This window comes from Dromiciops gliroides, chromosome 6 (assembly GCF_019393635.1).
Source record: "Dromiciops gliroides isolate mDroGli1 chromosome 6, mDroGli1.pri, whole genome shotgun sequence".
NCBI classification, from domain to species: domain Eukaryota; kingdom Metazoa; phylum Chordata; class Mammalia; order Microbiotheria; family Microbiotheriidae; genus Dromiciops; species Dromiciops gliroides.
This window is the reverse complement of record NC_057866.1, coordinates 79,186,620-79,205,636: the sequence shown is the minus strand read 5'-3', so window position 1 is coordinate 79,205,636 and position 19,017 is coordinate 79,186,620. Positions and strand designations below refer to the sequence as shown.

General features: G+C 40.6%; 1 protein-coding gene across 2 annotated transcripts in view; it reads left to right on the top strand.

Annotated features, from left to right (window-relative positions):
• CD38 (CD38 molecule) overlaps positions 1–17,154 on the top strand; it is an 84,345-nt gene extending 67,191 nt beyond the window's left edge. The window contains exons 5-9 of one of the 2 annotated variants that reach the window (XM_043970958.1): positions 3,264–3,337; positions 6,025–6,117; positions 6,309–6,395; positions 12,976–13,049; positions 16,305–17,154. In XM_043970958.1, coding sequence (XP_043826893.1) covers positions 3,264–3,337; positions 6,025–6,117; positions 6,309–6,395; positions 12,976–13,048 — 327 coding nt within the window. In that variant the 3' untranslated portion in view covers position 13,049; positions 16,305–17,154. Of the gene's footprint in view, positions 1–3,263; positions 3,338–6,024; positions 6,118–6,308; positions 6,396–12,975; positions 13,481–16,304 lie in introns of those variants that run through there. The other variant, XM_043970957.1, reaches the window with a different exon arrangement.
• The last annotated feature ends 1,863 nt before the right edge of the window (positions 17,155–19,017 follow it).

Here is a 19,017-nt window from a genome sequence, read left to right as displayed (position 1 = left end):
TTTGGGCAAGTAATATTTACAGATATTTCCTAGTCTGAAAAATGGGCAGGTGTGTGTGTATGTATACATACACATACATATATATATCTGCATACCTATACCTATACACATACATACATGTGTGCATTCATTTTTCAGAGTGGGCTTTAAAGAAGAATACTGAGTAACTAGAATGTAATGAAGTCTATGATCAGTAAATACTCAGATTATATTTTCTAACAAGTGGGATATGTACACAATTATATAGTGATATATTTAAAAATCTGATTTAATTGGTGGTTACTGCAACACTTCTATCAGTTCAGATTTCTACCCTTCTATACCATAGTGAATGCTCTCCATGAATTGTCAAATCCCACCCAAATTCATCACCCATGAACCAACCCTTCATTAATGTGGCTCTGTCACCTTAGTTAGGCTGGTACTAGAACCACGGATACATAGTTTGTCCCGAGGCCCATACTCAAAAGCTTTTCTCATTTAGGCCCTGTTAAAACTTGTACTCTGCTGGCATGGCTGTGGACAACCCAGTGTCACCTCAATGTCACAGTGATATATTGTTGTTGTTGTTGTTGTTGTTGTTCAGTCATTTTCACTCATGTCTGACTCTTCATGACCCCATTTGGGGTTTTCTGGGCAGAGATAATAGAGTGGTTTGCCATTTCCTTCTACAACTCATTTTCCAGATGAGAGAAGGCAAATGGAGTGAAGTGACTTGCCCAGGGTCCCACAACCATTGTCTGAGGCCAGATTTGAACTCAAGAAAATGAGTCTTTTTGACTCCGGGCCCAGCACTCTGTCCATTGCACCACTTAAATGAGCTTAAATGGTGCTAAATGTTGATTTAAATTCATTTAATACCTGCCAACTCATTATAGACAGGAGTAAACCTGTAGTGGTGATCTATGTTTAATATAAATTTTAAATGTCCTGGGCTCTCCTGAACTTCTGTGGGTTTGGGGATTTTGTTTTGCTATTACCAGCCATATCCAGGATAGTAGGACCCAACTGAGAAATGGTAATAAAGTTAAGAGAAAGGGTGCCAGAGGATTCAGATTTAGAGGAAACCTTAGCAATCTTCTAGTCTGACTTCCTCCTTTAGACACGTACATACTGTGGTCAAGAGAAGGAATGGTACTTGCTCAAGGTCATACAACTAGTAAGTATGAGAACCGGCCTTAAAGCTCAGGGTTCCTGATTCCAAATTGGATCCTCTTTCTATAAATTCCCATTCAATCTGTCTCAGTTTTCAGTGTTTCATCTCTTTCCAATCTCTATTTCTCTTGTTTACTCTCATCTGTTCTACTACCTTCTAACCATAGAGGGCACAGTGGATAGAGTGTCAGACCTGCAGTCAGGAAGACCTGAGTCCAAATTTAGACTCAGACACTCCCTAGCTGTGACCCCGGGCAAATTGGTTAATCCCGTTTGCCTCAGTTTCCTCATCTGTCAAAAGGAGCTAGAGAAGGAAATGGTAAAACCACTCCAGTATCTCTGCCAAGAAAACCCCAAATGGGGTCATGGAGAGTCTGACAAGACTGAAAAATGACTGAAACAACAACAACCTAAGCAGAGAACATCGGCATACCTCAAAGGGAAATACAAGGAGGCAAAAAACTGTAGACTAAAGGCAGACCCTCCATCTTGTCCATTCAAATGAATATTCTCACTTACTTTTTTTCTTTTTTTGGGTGAGGCAATTGGGGTTGTGACTTCACTTACTTTTCAGAAAGCCAACAGAATCTTAGCAGCTGCTTATGCAGTCATTAAATAGCTGCTAAATAGAAGGGGTAGGGCTACATTTAAAACAACAACAAGTTTTTGCATTAACTTAACCTTCCTCATTACTATTGATTTATGTTTTAAAAAATGGGGTCATCCCACAAAAATAGTGCAGAAGTTGTCAGTAGCTTGTAAATTTATTTGTATTTATCATCTATTTATTTCTATGCCAGAAATCTAGGCTGAGAGATTGGTATAGAAGTTGAGAATGAGGAGGGTAGGGGCAGCTAGGGTACCAGCCCTGGATTCAGGAGGACCTGAGTTCAAATCCGGCCTTAGACACTTAACACTTACTAGCTGTGTGACCCTGGGCAAGTCACTTAACCCCAATTGCCTCACCAAAAAAAAAAAAAAAAAAAGAGAATGAGGAGGGTAGAGTACCCCATGGGGACAATCTACTTTCCTAATCCAAACCTCCTCTACTCCTGTTGGAGAACCAAGAAATGTATATACTTTGTTTTCTGATTCCAAGTCTAGTGTTCTCTCTCCCTCTCTCCCTTTTCCTCCCTCTCTTTTTACATTATACTATGTTGCCTTTAAATTATGCTTTTCAAACTTTCACCAGAATCCAGAATATTGCTCTCCAACCAAATTAGAATGGAAAATTACATTTGCTCATTGGTTCACACATTATTTGCTAAAATAAAGTAATGACAATTTTTCCTTGGTGGAGTTTAGGCCATAAGTGTTACATCTTCCCAAACACTTCCCTAGGGATGGAAAAACAGAAGTAAACTCAGCTGCTAGCATTCAGATGGGCAGTGCTAAATTGGATCAGATTCCATCATAATTTCCCCAGGTGTGGTACATGTTTGTGTGTGAGCTTTTTTTTTTTTTTTTTTGTGGGGCAATGAAGGTTAAGTGACTTGCCCAGGGTCACACAGCTAGTTAAGTGTCAAGTGTCTGAGGCCAGCCTTGAATTCAGTTCTTCCTGAATCCAGCGCTGGTGCTTTATCCACTGCGCCACCTAGCTGCCCCTATGTGTGAGCTTTTGAGGACTGAACACAAACTCCTGTAAACACTCCCACTCACCACAGTGACATACAAAGGCAGGGTACCCAGGACCTAACACTGTAGGTAAGACCCACAGCCATGTCACATCTTTCATATGCCACCAGTTTGTTCCCTGCATGCACCACGCTGACTCACCCAATACTCTCTTACTCCCCTGTTCTCCCACATCCAAATACAGGCTGGTATCCACATATACTCTCCCATCCCTTCTCCATACAGGAGCCCCTTTCCTACTCCCTGGCATCCTTAAATCCCCTAAGGTAAGTGCTAATACAATTAATTGTTCTTTCCTTCATCTATTCCCCAAAACATCACTATGCTTTCTTTATTGTCCTTTAATCTTGCAGCAACCTGCTTTCCTTCCAATAAGAGATCTTTTTTAATGTTTAAGCCATCTAACTATTTCTATGTATTCATCTAGTTGAGCTAAACATTGTCACATGGAAGAATGTTGGGCATGTTTTCAGTTTGCAGAAGCAGCCTGTGGTGTGGTCCATGTGATGCTCAACGGGTCAATCAGCCAAGCCTTTGAAAACAGCAGGTAGCTGTTGTTGTTGTTGTTGTGTCTTGTGTGTATGTGTGAGCTTTATATTCTGGATAGTTAAAGTCTTGGAAGATTTCAGGCTTTTTTGTCTCCTTGAATCTCTGAGCCAAAAATAAAAGTTAACATTCCTGTACCTCATTACCAGACGAAATTTTCTGAAGTGCTATTTCCTCATCTGCAAAATGGGGAAAATAATATGCTCTCTCATAGTATTTTTATGAGGATCAAAGAAGATAACATAACTATTTAATGACTGGACAAGCACCTCCTAGGTACCTTCAAGGGACTGCAAATACAACTACAAAGAAAGAACTAATCCCTACTAGCCAGGAGTTGACATTCTCATAGGGGAGACAACAAATACATGTAAAAAAAAAAGTCTTAAAAAGTAAATAAAGACAAATAAAAAATAGAGTTTGGGAAGGATGGCACTAGCAATTGGGGATATAAGGAGAAGCTTCATACATAAGATGATGTTTGATCTGGGTCTTGAAGGAAGAAAGAGACTGTTTTCAGTGGAGGTGAACAAGCTTTTTAAATGCCTGCTGTGTGAATCCAGGCACTCTGACTCCAAATCCAGGGCTCTTTCTACTTAAAGATCAGCAGGATTATAGGTTTTAGTGTTGGGACCACTGAGGTCAACTCAGTGGGAGGTGTCAAACTCACCACCAAGGCAAAACTCTGAGTGCCACCAAACCAGATTAAAATGTGATTGGGAAATGCTTGGGGCAGCTAGGTGGCACAGTGTATAGAGCACCGGCCCTGGATTCAGAAGGACCTGAGTTCAAATCTGGCCTCAGACACTTGACACTTACTAGCTATGTGAACCTGGGCAAGTCACTTAACCCCAATTGCCTCACCAAAAAAAAAAAAAAAAAAAAAGAAAGAAAGGGAAATGCTTAACAAAACAAACAAATACATACATAAAATACATTATATTTATATATGTAAATGTATATAAATATGTAAAACATCTTTGCATAAAAATAAATAAATAACAATAAATAAAAATTACATACAATATAGATAATGTTAATTTGTGTTTTTCTAAATCAATATGTGGCCTCTAGGGATGAATTTCTACTTCAGTTTGACACCAGTGCTCTAATTCATTTCCCTTACTTTATTGATGGAGAAACTAAGACCCAGAGAGAGTAAGCAACTTGTCCAAGCTCATAGGATGAAGGTGGTCATGGAAGCATCTAAACCCAGACCCTATGTACTCTTTCCACTACACAACATTGCATTCCTATCCTTGATTGAGGATCCCATGGGTATGAGTTTTGTTTTCATCATTCTATTCTAAGCACCATGAAAAGAGGGGCCATTTCTTAAACTTTTTATTATATTTTCTAGCACGGGGCTGGGCACAGAATAATATCTCCTAGTTTTTTCTCGACCTGAATTCCCTTTCTCCCCTCACCAGCATGTAGCTACAGGGTGAAGGTCAATAAATATTTGTTGATCAACTGATCAGTCAAATGCCTTTCTCAATACCAAGCTAATTCTGAGGAAAAAATGTTTTTTTATCTTTTATTTCATCCCCCTTGCGGGCCTTGGGTAAAAAAACAAAGTTAACATTCCAAAGCATTATAGTCACATTGCTAGTATATGATACAAGTTTTTGCAAGACTATATTATTGGGGTGAGAACTAGTCCCTGTCAGTGATTAATGCGGGCATTGCTTTTAGAAATGCCTGAAGGATCATGGGAATGGGCTGCAGGGCTAGAAATAAAGTGTGTGTATATGAATATGTATGTATATACATACATGTATATATGTGTGCATATACATATGTGTGTATATATGCAGTGGGGGGGAGAGGAAGAGAGAAATACCCACATTTGTGTATAAAGTCTTCTATGACACAGGTATATCTGGACCAACAAAAGGACCTAGGGAAATCCTATCAAAAGTAGGACTAGGGGCAGCTAGATGGCGCAATGGATAGAGCACTGGCCCTGGAGTCAGGAGTACCTGAGTTCAAATCCGGCCTCAGACACTTAACACTTACTAGCTGTGTGACCCTGGGCAAGTCACTTAACCCCAATTGCCTCACTAAAAAAAAAAAAATAAATAAAATAGGACTAACCCTGAATCATGATGATTTATAATAAGAAGGATTCATTCCATAACTTCCATTCATGCTTCCGGGAAGACAACTGTTGATCTTGCTAGAGATCAGTCCCAATGCATAGTTTGACATCTCTATTATTGACTTAAGACAAAGGACATTGTGGTGGAGAGAAAGGTCATATGGATGAATGACTAAATAATGCATTTCAGAATAGAAATCATCCCTTTCATCCCAAACGTATAGTTTATTGTCCCTTGTGCTAAGTGGGCAATCATTCCTCTCTTTCTTTCTTCGTTTCTTTCTTTCTTTCTTTCTTTCTTTCTTTCTTTCTTTCTTTCTTTCTTTCTTTCTTTCTTTCTTTCTTTCTTTCTTTCTTTTTGCGGGGCCATGGGGATTAAGTGACTTGCCCAAGGTCACACAGCTGGTAAGTGTCAAGTGTCCAGGGCCGGATTTGAACTCAGGTACTCCTGAATCCAGGGCCAGTGCTTTATCCACTGCGCCACCTAGCTGCCCCTGGTAATCATTTCTAACAGCCAGTTAAAGTGTGCCAACGTCGTGGATTTGCTATTGAAAGCTGCTCTCTGTTCTGTGTCCCCTCTGTCTCAGCATTTTCGCAAGTTTAGAGGTTCATCATCTGAATCCGAAGAAAGTTCATTTGATGAAGATTTGGGTGATACACAACATCGGGGGAGAGCCAAGGTAATCTGAGTGTTAAATAACAACCGTTTATACAATATCATTTCATGATGCGTCAATGAGATGTTGTGGTTGTCAGAATGTATTCAAAAGCAGCCACTCCCAGGGAAACTGACCTTGCATGGAAAATAGTCAGGAGCCAGGGGAGAGTGGGATCTTCAGGATTTGTGTTCATCTTTTATTTTCCCTTCCAGTGACTCATGCTCAGGTTCTTCCATTAAGAAGCTGAAATCCATTATAGAAGGCAAGAACATTACATTCTCCTGTGAGGACGACCCCAGGTAATTGCTTTCTCTCTGAACAGAAAGAAACTGCATTGTAACTTTCCGAGAAATATTTTCCCAGTTCTCCTCGCTGATGCTGAAGTATCTTTCATTGAGCCTTAAACATAGTGCCAAAGAGTACAGAAGTAGTTTCTGGTACACTCAGTGCGAGAAGTCCTTGGTGCAGTGAAGAAAGAGACCACTGGGCCTTGAGTCAGAAGACATAATTTGGGTTCTCTTGCTACCTTCGGGTCATAGGGTCATTTAGTTTAGAGCTGGAAGGACCTTCAAGGACATCTAGTCCTGTTGCTTCATCTTACAGGTAAAGAATCCAAGGCTCGGGTTAAATGACTTACCCAAGGTTTTACAGGTGACTCAGCCTATTTTTCTCATTTGAAAGTGGGGGAATTAATACCGGTACTGCCTACATCAGAGGATGGTTGTGAAAAATATTTGGAACAACTCAAAGGAAAGCTATAGTTCTTGCTTTTGCGATGGCTATTTTTTTTTTTTTTTTTTAGTGAGGCAATTGGGGTTAAGTGACTTGCCCAGGGTCACACAGCTAGTAAGTGTTGTCTGAGGCCGGATTTGAACCCAGATACTCCTGACTCCAGGGCTGGTGCTCTATCCACTGTGCCACCTAGCTGCCCCGCGATGGCTATTTTCCATCCCTGGAATTCCCTGTCCTCTTGAATTTGCTGATCTCTTTCAAGATTCAGCCAAAATCCCACCTCCTGAAGATGGCCTCTTACAGTCTCTTCCACCCTCTTCCCTGTCCCCTTGCCTTCCTGTTTCTAATGCCTTTCCTCTGAGCTACCTTCCATTTACATCCACATACACAAATATGCGCATATGTATACACACACACTCACACATATATATATATATATGTGTATGTGTGTGTTTATTACTCATATAACATACATAGGATTTTTTCCCATGTGGTTTCTCCCATTAGAATGTGAGCACTTTGAGGACAGGGACTGTGTTTTTGTCTTTCTTAGTATCCCTAGGGCTTATCACACTGCCTGGAACATAGTAAATGCTTAATAAATGAATAAATGTTTGTTGTCTGACTAACTAACATCAGCCCTTGCTCCCTTTTTTTCTTCCTATCCCCTATGCTGGCAGCAGGAGGTCAATATCTTTGTCCTAAGCATGCTTCTCCATGAGTCTGATAGAGAGGAATGAAAAGCTTGAATCTGTGTGCTGGCTAGAAGAGAATAGTATTTGAAAGCTTTTAATGTAAGAAGGGCTGGTCCTCAGCAAGCTTTGAAATCAAGGATTTTTAACTAATATAGAACAAAAAACATATCTCATTCTGTTTTTTATTGTTGTTGTTGTTGGAAGGGAGCTTAGAAATGATCAAAACTTAATATGGGGGGCGGCTAGGTGGCGCAGTGGATAAAGCACCAGCCCTGGAGTCAGGAGTACCTGAGTTCAAATCTGACCTCAGACACTTGACACTTACTAGCTGTGTGACCCTGGGCAAGTCACTTAACCCCAATTGCCTCACTAAAAAAACAAAACAAAACAAAACAAAACAAAAAAAACAAAAAACACCTTAATATGGCCACCCTGTAAGACCCTTAAAGGCTGGGACTGTGTCTTAATTTTCTTTTTATCTCCTAAAATATTTTGCACATTTCTTTGCACATGATAGATACTTAATAGATGGTGAATGGATGAATGAAGCCTATAAATGTTAGTGCTATTTTGAATGGCTTCAATGAACTAAATTTCTCCAAATCTCTCCGCCTTCATAAAATTTTCACGGATGCTCACAATTTGGATCAGAATATTTTTGAAGAGAATATTCTTTTAGTGGCTCTATATATGCAAAACTGTGACTTGGGCCTATGGTATGCTACAAAAGAATCACTTTAACAATAAGTCTGTTACATCTTTTTTTAAAAAAATTTATCTGGGTCCCCTATCTCTTGCACAAGCACACCCAAGTGAATAGGGAAGGACCAAGAAGGTGTTGTCAAGAATGCAGCTATTGGGCAGCTAGGTGGTGCAGTGGATAAAGCACTGGCCTTGGATTCAGGAAGACCTGAGTTCAAATCTGACCTCCGACTTGATACTTACTAGCTGTGTGACCCTGGGCAAGTCACTTAACCCTCATTGCCCTGCCAAAAAGAAAGAAAGAAAAAAAAATGCAGCTCTCATTGACTGTGACATAGTTAACCATTTAGTACCTTTCATGAAACCCCACATTCCAATGTACAAAGCTGTTCCCAGGGACACTGAAGTTTGCAGCATACAAACAAGAGTCTGCTAAGAAAGCATGACCAGATTCCCCAAACTGCAATACTCTGCCTTGAAGGTCTCTTGTATCCTCTCCTTTCAATACATGCAATTGTACAACCATAATGTAAAATTTAGGGCAGGAACACAATTGCAGAGGTGCCAGATTCTTCCTACTTTTTTTTTTTTTAGTGAGGCAATTGGGGTTAAGTGACTTGCCGAGGGTCACACAGCTAGTAAGTATCAAGCATCTGAGTCTGGATTTGAACTCAGGTACTCCTGACTCCAGGGCCGGTGCTCTATCCACTGTGCCACCTAGCTGCCCCATTCTTCCTACTTTTAAAAGCTACCTACAGGAAACTTCTCAGTGGGAAATAAACTAGTGTCTTTGTCAAGTCTGATGGCAGCAATTTTTGCTTTTTTGATCCTGTGACTTAACAACCCTCTCTCCCTGATCCCAATAACTAACAATAACATTAAGCTTGCTGGGAATTAGAAGAAGGTGGTTAGGTCAGTATACTCCACTCAAATTCACTTTCCCCACCTTTACTTAAAATAAGGAGCGGTAAAACCCTTATGGAACACGATAATTTTTTTTTTAGATTTATTTATACGCAAGGATGTCCGGGTTTAGATGCATTCAGACAAATATTCCCATGCTGGGAGAACAATTCTTGTTTTGATTATGTTGGGAAGATTGATTGCAAAGCCCAACTTGGTTACTGGAGGGCCAATAAGTGGCACCGTTAAGCATTTCCATCTAAGAGAGGAGACTGGTTAGAATCCAGCATCATACTCCCTTTCTGTTTGAAATACCCTAGGGAAGGGTAAAGATTCTGGGCACAGCTTCCAGCCACACCTCCCTCTCCTCTGGAAATGATTCTAGTTCCCAAGCAATCCTACCCTCTGATCCCTGAATCATGGATCTTATCATCAGAGCTGGTACTATAGTGATAGACAAGGCCAGCAACTGTCTAGGGTGCTACTCAAAGGAAGGCCTAAGGGAAACTTTTTAATATTATTCTTTATAAATATGCATTTTTTTATTAGAAAATTCCACTTTTCACAGTATGTAGGAATTTATTTTATGATAAGTCAAGACTGTGTTTACAGTGAAGAGTCAAAACCTTTAGAGGGTAAGGAACTCTTTGAAGAGAACATAATTTTTAAAGCATGCCTACGGCACACAAACGTCTTATTGGTCTGCTGGACTTTGATCTCAGTGTTTCTTTAAGTAAATAAAAAATAGCTATTCTCCCTCAAAAGACTGGGAACATCTGGTTTACCATGTTTCCAGTTTCCTTTGCATTTTACTCTGGCAGCAGAATTATTTCAGCAGGGTATCATGGAGAGAAGACTTATTCTAGAGTTTGAGGACTTGGGTTCAAATGCTGCTTATAATAATATATTTGTGATCTTGGGTAATCCACTTAGCCCTGCCTGAGCCTCATTTTCCTATAAGATGAAGGGCTTGGCCCAGACAGCATCTAAGATTCTTTCCAGCTCTTGGAGCCACAGTTCTAAAAAGTCAAAACCTTTGTGTAATAGCTACCCCTTTGTAACATCATCCCAATACTCTCTCCAGTATATATCTATGGATTTACATTTGACCATAAATAAAACTCAAATTAGGTTACATGTAAAGATCATTCAGTAGAGAGGAAATTGGATTTTTCAGTCAACAAACATCAAGCACCTACTGTATGTGAAGCTTTAGCGAAGACACAGATAATTAAGATGAATAACACACAAGTCTTTGCCCTCTGGTACCAATATTCTAGTATGGAGTTAGGCAACATTTATATAACTGTGCTAAGCATTTTACAATTTTTAATCTCATTTGATACTCACAACAGCCCAGGGAGGTACATTCTTTTGTTTATCCCCATTTAACAGATGAGGAAACTGAGGCAAAGAGAGGTTAAATTACTTGCCCGGGTTCCAACAGTAAGCATCTGAAGCTGGATTTTACTCAGGTCTTCCTGATTCCAAGCCCAGTGCTCTATCCATTGTGCCATCTTGCAAATGACTAAGTCATTTGTGCAAATAATTATAATATGGTACTTTTTCCCCTTTAGGGACCATTTTATGATTGTATCTAGACAGATATTGAGTGTACTTTGATTTGTTGTTGTTCCATTGTTTCAGTCATGTCTGACTGTTTGTGACCCCATTTGGGGTTTTCTTGGCAAAGATACTGGAGTGGTTTGCCATTTCCTTCCCCATCTCATTTTATAGTTGAAGGCAAATAGGTTAAGCGGCTTGCCTAGGGTCACACAGCTAGTAAATGTCTGAGGCCAGATTTGAACTCATGAAGATGAGTCTTCCTGATTCCAAGCCCAATACTCTATCCACTGTGCTGTTCACCTGCCAGAGTGCCTAGTGACTCCCAGATATTTTATGCATCCTGTTCTTTCAAGTGAAACTTAAATGTGTTAACACAGTACAGTAAAGAGAGTGTTCACTGGCTTTAGATTCAAGTCCCACCTTCAATGCTTACTACTTGTGTGATTTAGGGCATGTCCCTTAACTTGTCTGGGCCTCAGTTTCCTTATCTGTAAAATGAAGGGGTTGGACTAGCTAGCCTCAGAGATGCCTTCTAACTCAATTTCTGGGGTCTTTTCATTGATTTCCTTGGGGATTTTGTAATTGCTACATAGAAATGCTATTGCTTTCTGTGGTTTTATTTTGTTTCTGAAGCTATTGTCTCAATTACTTTAAGTAATAATACAAAACAGAATATAATAAGTGCCTGGGAGAGGAACAGATAAAGTGTTATGAATTATGTTAGGAGGAAGAGATTTTTTTTCTGGGTGGATAACATTAGGGAGAGCTTCATAGACGGGTAAGAATGGAGTTAGGCCTTTAAGAGATAGCCAGGATTTCAAACGACTTGGACAAGGAGGTATTAATATAATAAAGAAGCCAGGGCTGCTGAGCAGATGGTGCAGAAAGGTAGGGATATGGTTTCTGGAAGTTTCGAGAAATGCACTAATCTTCTCTTACTCTGGGGTTCTCTTACTCTGACAGATCTTACTCTGCAGGTTGTGGATAAAAGCAAGAAGCAGAATTTCTAGGATAGTGTTTCTATGACTTGTTATACTGCAATTGCAGAACTAATTATTTTACAAAGAAAGGGGAAGTTGAGCCCGGGCCAGTGGGGACAAGTGTTCTTCAATGGCCTCCCTGTGTGTGTCTGCACTCCCTGTGTTGTCTATGTTCCTCAGGAAATCTTGTGGGCCCAGCCATCTGTGAGCTACTATATATTTCTAGTGCTTGAAAATACAAAAAGGTTCATTAGTGAAGAATCTGTTACAAAATCAGCCAAAGGCACATCCTTCCTTGATAAATAGTTTTTTAGATGTTACTTCTAATTTAAGGCATTTTTTCTCTGACATAGATTTCCAGGCCCTCATAATCAGCAGTCATAGGAGCCTAATAGCGGACCATTCTAGGCAGCTGTAGGGGATAGAGTGAAAACATTCAAGGAGATGAGGAGAAGTCATATGAGTTTAGGAAATGACAATCCCTTTGGCAGGTTTTAAGAGTTTGTGGTGAGGAGAAGTTTGAGATAAGACTACAATGAAAAGGTGGATTCCTGTCGTGGACACCCTTGCTTGCCAGGCTAACATTTTCATTCTTTAGAACATCCCCACAGAAACTGAAAAAACTATGTATTCTAGACTTCTATTCTTAGCTTTGGGCAGCTAGGTGGAAGAATGGGCTTGGAATCTGGAAGACTCATCTTTGTGAATTCAAATCTGATCTCAGACACTTAGTAACCTTAGGCAAGTCACTCTACACTGTTTACCTCAGTTTCCTCATCTGTAAAATGAGCTGGAAAAGGAAATGGAAAATCACTCCAGGATCTTTGCCAAGAAAACCCCAAATGGGGTTGTGAAGAATTGGATATGACTGAAACAATTGATCAATAACTCTTACGTTTTGCCTGTCATGTAACAATCAAGACCTGGGTTTACAAACCACTTTGGACAAGCTGTTTGATTTTTTTTTTTGCAGGGCAGTTGGGGTTAAGTGACTTGCCCAGGGTCACACAGCTAGTAAATGATAAGTGTCTGAGACTGGATTTGAACTCACGTCCTCCTGAATCCAGGGCCAGTGCTCTATCCACTGCGCCACCTAGTTGCCCCTCAAGCTGTTTGATTTTGAACTTAACCTCTAGGAACCTCAGTTTCCCCACGAGTAAGATAAAAATAATAATACTAGCATGGCCTGTTTTATAGGATTAGAGTGAGGAAAGTGCTTTGCAAACCTTAAAGCTCTAGGAAATGTGAATTGTGGTTGCTATTACTACTATTACTAAATGCTTTTTTCTCTCTTGTCACAGGGCTGTTCAATTCCTTCAGTGTGTAAGAAATCCTGAGGAACCAGTCTGCAGAGTCTGTAGAACTGAACAATAAGGTGTCTTTTTTTTAAAAAGCATTTTACATTATTAATTTGCATCCATCTAAGACAGTATCGAGAAGGCACACAAGTTAAGGAGAAAATCTCTCAAAACCTGGACAACTTTTTGAGAGCAATCTGGTTTAATTTCAAAACATGGACACTATTATGTCTCATAAGAACTTTATAAAAATAATTTATAACAATTATGTTCTATCTAGGTATTCTAATATTTGGCAATACGTAATTCTTGGAGCAAGTTAGGAGTATGATATTTGTATTAAGTCACTTTTTAATTAGTATTACCCTGTGAGGGACACTAAGATCTCAGGTCTACATTAGTACCCCATTTCTACTAAAAAAAAGCATCAAAATCTCAAGGAACATTGATTTAGACCCTAACAAGTGCCATTTATTTGGTTAAGTAAAGGTCAGGTCTTTTCAGAAAACTTGATGCTCCAATTTCTATGTTTTTAATGGTATTTATCTTGATAGTATTTCCACATATTCAAGCTGCATCACACCATTATTTCATTTATTGGGAAAAGTGTCTCCATTAAGATTGCAGCCCTGTTTTGAAGGGTGAATAAATGTTATTTTGAACTTCTCCTAGAACAAAGTGGGAAGAGGTTTGGATTGGTTAATTAAAATCATCTTGTTCCTCTTTCTATGCTGGGGACCCTCTAACACCTGTGAAAATTTGAACATTCACAAAATGTTCCCCAAGCTCTTTCCATACTTCCTAATAGTAAAATGATGATGATGTATGAGATGGGAGGGATCTGACAGAATATAGGCTGCTGGGTTGTGCAGTGGATAGAGCACTGGGTCTAGTATAAGTAAGACTTGAGTTCAAACCTGACCTCAGACACTCACTAGCTCTGTGATCTTAGGCAAGTCATTTAATGCTATTTGCATCAGTTTCTTCATCTGCAAAATAAACTGGAGAAGGAAATGGCAAAACACTCTAGTATCTTTGCCAAGAAAACCCCAAATGGGGACATGAAGAATTGGACATGAGTGAAACGACTGATCAATAACTCTTAGATTTTTGTCTTTTATGTAGTAACCCTCTTTGGACAAGCTGTTTAATTGTGATCATGTGACTTGGACAAGTCACTTACCTCTGTTTTTCTTGAAGTCAGCTAAGTGGCTAAGTGTATCGCTCACTGGGCCTGGAGTCAGGAAGATTTGAGTTCAAATCTGGCCTCAGACGCCTACCAGCTATGTGACCCCGGCCAAGTCACTTAATCTGTTTGCCTCAGTTTTTCTCATCTGTAAAATGGAGAGAATAATTGCACTTACCTGATATGGTTCTTGTGAGGATGAAATGAGATCATATCTGCGAAGTGTTTTGTAAATTATACAGAACCCATGGAAATGTTATCAGTAGTAGTAGTATCATTATTGTTGTGATCTGTAAGCATAGATCATGTCTTCAACTTAACCACAGTATGCTTTCTTCTAAGCCACACTTGATCTTTCTCATGCTAAGTCTGCTATGGCAGATTTGGAGATTTGTTATCCAGTATTTCTTTCCCATGTTCATTAGGTCCTGTACTACTTACATGCTGGACAAGTAATCCAGCCCTTGCTTGAAGACCCAGTGCAGGGGGCTGTCCCGCCCCTTCCGGCCACCTCTTCCACTCTTGCCTAGCACCCTGTGATTGTTAGGAAGTTTTTCCTGGCAACCAGCCCAAGTGTGCCTCCTGGCAACTTCCACCCACTGCTGCTAGTTCTGCCCTCTGGGCCCCACCAAACAAGGCTAATCCCTCTGACAGTTTCTGGGCATTCCAACCTGCAGACTTAAGCAATTGTTCCTAGAGCCAAACTTCTTGCATGAAAATGCCAGTCCCAGAATGCCCTCATCACCGAGCCCACTTTTCTCTGTTAAAGACCTTTTGAAATTTTGCTTCCCCCAAGGAAATGTTCTCTGAATATGTAACTTCTCTAAGTCAATTCTTTCTGAGGCATAGAAAGCCTTTATAGATATTCTGCTGCTAAATTCTTTAACAATTTGTGAGCCTTGTAAACTTGGGATCTTCTGATCTTAGAATGGAAAAACTAGGTGGCACAGTAGATAGAGCACAGGGCCTAGAATCAGGAAGACCAGAGTTCAAATCTGACTTCAGATACTTACTAGCTGTGTGACTCTGGGCAAGTCACTTAACCCTGTTCGCCTCAGTTTCCTCACCTGTAAAATGAACTGGAGAAATGGCAAACCACTCCAATATCTTTGCCAAGAGAACCCCGTGGACAATTGGTCCATGGGGTCACAAAGAGTTAGGTGCCACTGAACTATTTGACAGGTACTGTTAAGTGCTAGGGATAGAAATACAATCAAGTAGCAGCTGCCTTCAAAGAGCTTATATTTGAATTGGGAGAATCAACACTTAGAGGCAAGCAGCATCCAGGAAGGAGTGTTTTGGTGGGATTGATTTGACCACGGGATTCAGGGCAAATGAAGGGGAGAAATTAGCTTATAGTGCTGGGTCAGAGGTGTAATGGTGTGTCCTAAGACTGTCAAATCTAGAAGGGACCTACAAGGTCATCTATTCAACCCACACATCCCATTAATAACCTAACAAGAGGTCATCCAGCTTCCACTAAAAGACCCTCTAGTGGATGGATTCGCTCTCTACTGAAGCAGGCATTCCACTTTTTTTTCCTTTTTTTCAGGGCAATGAGGGTTGTGACTTGACCAGGGTCACATAGCTAGTATGTGTCAAGTGTCTGAGGCAGGATTTAAACTCAGGAACTCCTGACTCCAGGACCAGGGCTTTATCTACTGTGCCACAGAGCTGCCCCACTACTCTACTTTTGGTAGTACTTTGGGAGATAGTACTGGAAGCCATATAGTCTATCTCCTTCATTTTACAGATGAAGAAACTGAAGTCAAGAAATTAGCTGATTTGGGGACTAGGTGGCACAGTGGAGAAAGTGCTGGCCCTGGAGTCAGGAGGACCTGAGTTCAAATCCAGCCTCAGACACTTGACACTTACTAGCTGTGTAACCCTGGGCAAGTCACTTAACCTTCATTGCCCCACCCAAAAAGAGAGAGAGAGAGAGAGAGAGAGAGAGAGAGAGAGAGAGAGAGAGAGAGAGAGAGAGAGAGAGAGAGAGAGAGAAATTAGCTGATTTGTTCAAGGTTAAGAAAATCCTAAGCATCTGAACAAAGAAAGCAGATATAATAATAATAATAATAGTTAACATTTATACAGCTCTTACTATGTGCCAGACACTTCATATAAAGAGGGTTGTTGTTTTTTCTAGGATCTTAGTAGAGTCTGGGCACATGGCCTGAAAGTCTCCTGTTCTAAAGTCCATAATTTTGCAGTGGAGGAGCAAGAGCTTCCAGGGATCTGAAGCCCCCTGCCACTAAAAGGGAAAGTCTTGCCTATGTTCTTCATTTTCCTATTTCTTTCCCTCCTACCACCAATTCCTGACCCACAGCTCATTCAGGACACCAAAGGCCCCTCCATTATCTGTGATAATTCTGTGGTACCCCAGGACAGAAGGGAGGTAAACAGGGCCTTAGGTGGGAATTGGAACACGAGGTCCCAGCTTTTTCTCCACTCCAGAACTTTTTATCATTACAGTTTGGTATACGGTTTCCCATCAGCCTTGTGTCCTTTCTCTCTTGTTTCCTAGGGAGGCAGGATAGTACAATAATAGAAAGATCTCTTGTTCTGGAGTCCGAGGACCTGGGTTCGAATCTCACCTCTGAAACTTACTACTTGTGTAACCTTGGGCAAATGATTGAACCTCCCCAAGTGTCAGTTTCATCATCTGTAAGATAAGAGAGTTGTACTAGATATTCTCAGTGGTTCCTTTGAGCTCATGATCCATGATCACATGAATTCTTCCTCAGCAGATAGATTGAAGGTTAGTAAGTTCTGACTACTTGTCAATGCCCTGCCCCTCCTTAAATCACCTTATATTTACCTAAAATTCTCTTCCCTTAATAAAACGAAAGTTCTTTGAGAATCTTGAGCCCATGAAATATATATGCACACACGTGTATATATACATGTATAGATATAACACGCTTATACACACATACATATACACACATACAACATATACATATGTATGTGTATAACATATACACATGCACACATATAGAAACATATATACAGCTAGGTGGTGCAGTGGATAGAGTGCTGGGCCTGAAGTCAGGAAGACTTATCTTCCTGAGTTCAAATCTGGCCTCAGACACTTAGTAGCTGTGTGACCCTGTGCAAGTCACTTAACCCTGTTTGCCTCCCTCAGTCCCTCATCTGTAAAAAGAGCTTGAGAAGAAAATGGCAAACCACTCCAGTATCTTTGCCACGAAAATCCTAAGTGGGGTCACAAAGAATCAAACACAACTAAATAACATACTCTCTCTCTCTCTTTATATATACACACACACACATATACACACATGTATGTATACATACATATACATACACATACATGTATGAAATAGCACAGAAAGACCTCATGAAAAAGGATGCAGAAACGCATTGCATAGAGTGACTGCAATCTCAATTGGTAGAATGAGTAGCATGCAAATAAGAAGACAGACCCATTGGAGTAACAAAGTGTCACAGGTTTAGGGGGAAAACACCTCCCCCCCAAACAATGGTGATCCTGAGAAGGGCCCCTACCCCCAAAGGGAAAGATGCCCAGCCTAAGTAGAGCACATGCTGGTGCTACCACAGTCATACACTCATGCCCACCTTACCCACTTCTCCATGAAGTAGGAAACATAACTATTCAAAGGCTTCCTTTCTTGCTGAGGCGTAAAAGGACCAGCCTGTGGGAAATGAGTGTTCAAGGTTTCAATGGGGTTCCTATTTCCTTTTTAACTCAGTGGCCAGCTGTTGGGGTCATTGTATAAATGTGGAGGGCGACTGTTTTACCTGAATTGCTACCTTTTTAACTTTATGAATTGTATCCTTTTCATTTTTTTGTTATAAATAAATATGTATGTATATAATAAAGTCATTTTATTACATCTGATGATCTGTGAGTGCCTCATTGCATTCTATTCGCTCTAAGCCTGACACTGAATCTCTAGACTGGTCTGTATTAGGATTGTCTCCCAATCAATGAAGCAACCCTTATTAAGCACCAGAGACTGTGCTAAGTACTGGAGATACAAAAAGAGGCAAAAGACAGTCCCTCCCCTCCAGGAGCTTACAATCTAATGGGGAAGACAACTTGCAAAATATACAAAGCAAGCTAGAGATGGACAAATGGGAGATAATAGAGAAGGGTTGGGGAAAGCGTCCTCAAAGAGATAGTTTGTTTGGTGAAGAGGGGCATGTGTCATTGACAGCTTGATCAGTGACCCATTAGATGAGGTTTCAGGCACTGGATTCATAAAATGTAGAACTATAATACACTTCCTCCTTTCCATAAGGGTTTTGGATTCTTGGGGTCCCAGGAGACACAGAGCCAAAGGCCTTCTTTCACTGGGATATCTAGGCTGCATTAAACAACTGGCTGAACCTGAGATGATGAATTGAAGTTTGGGGGCTGGTTTCTGTTCTTGAGCCCCTTATCTTCCAGGATTCCAAACTCTAGCCCTCTCAGATCTCAGTCTCCATTTCTGCAATTCCATCTGAGATACGGTCTTGACCTTCAGGTGACCTCCTGTCACTCACTAAGCTGCTCCTCGTTATCCTGCTGCCACCACTGCTGCTTCTTCCATTTATCGTCCTTCTGGAAGAGGAAGTGACTCGTGGAGATCTATGGAGTTGGAAGTTCTTCAAATCAGATAGTGTCCACATTTCCTAAATGCTGATCTGAATTTGCTTCTTTTTTTTTTTCCCAGCATGTCTTCTTGTTAAGAGTTGAAAACCAGGGGCGGCTAGGTGGTGCAGTGGATAAAGCACCAGCCCTGGATTCAGGAGTACCTGAGTTCAAATCTGGCCTCAGACACTTGACACTTACTAGCTGTGTGACCCTGGGCAAGTCACTTAACCCCCATCGCCCC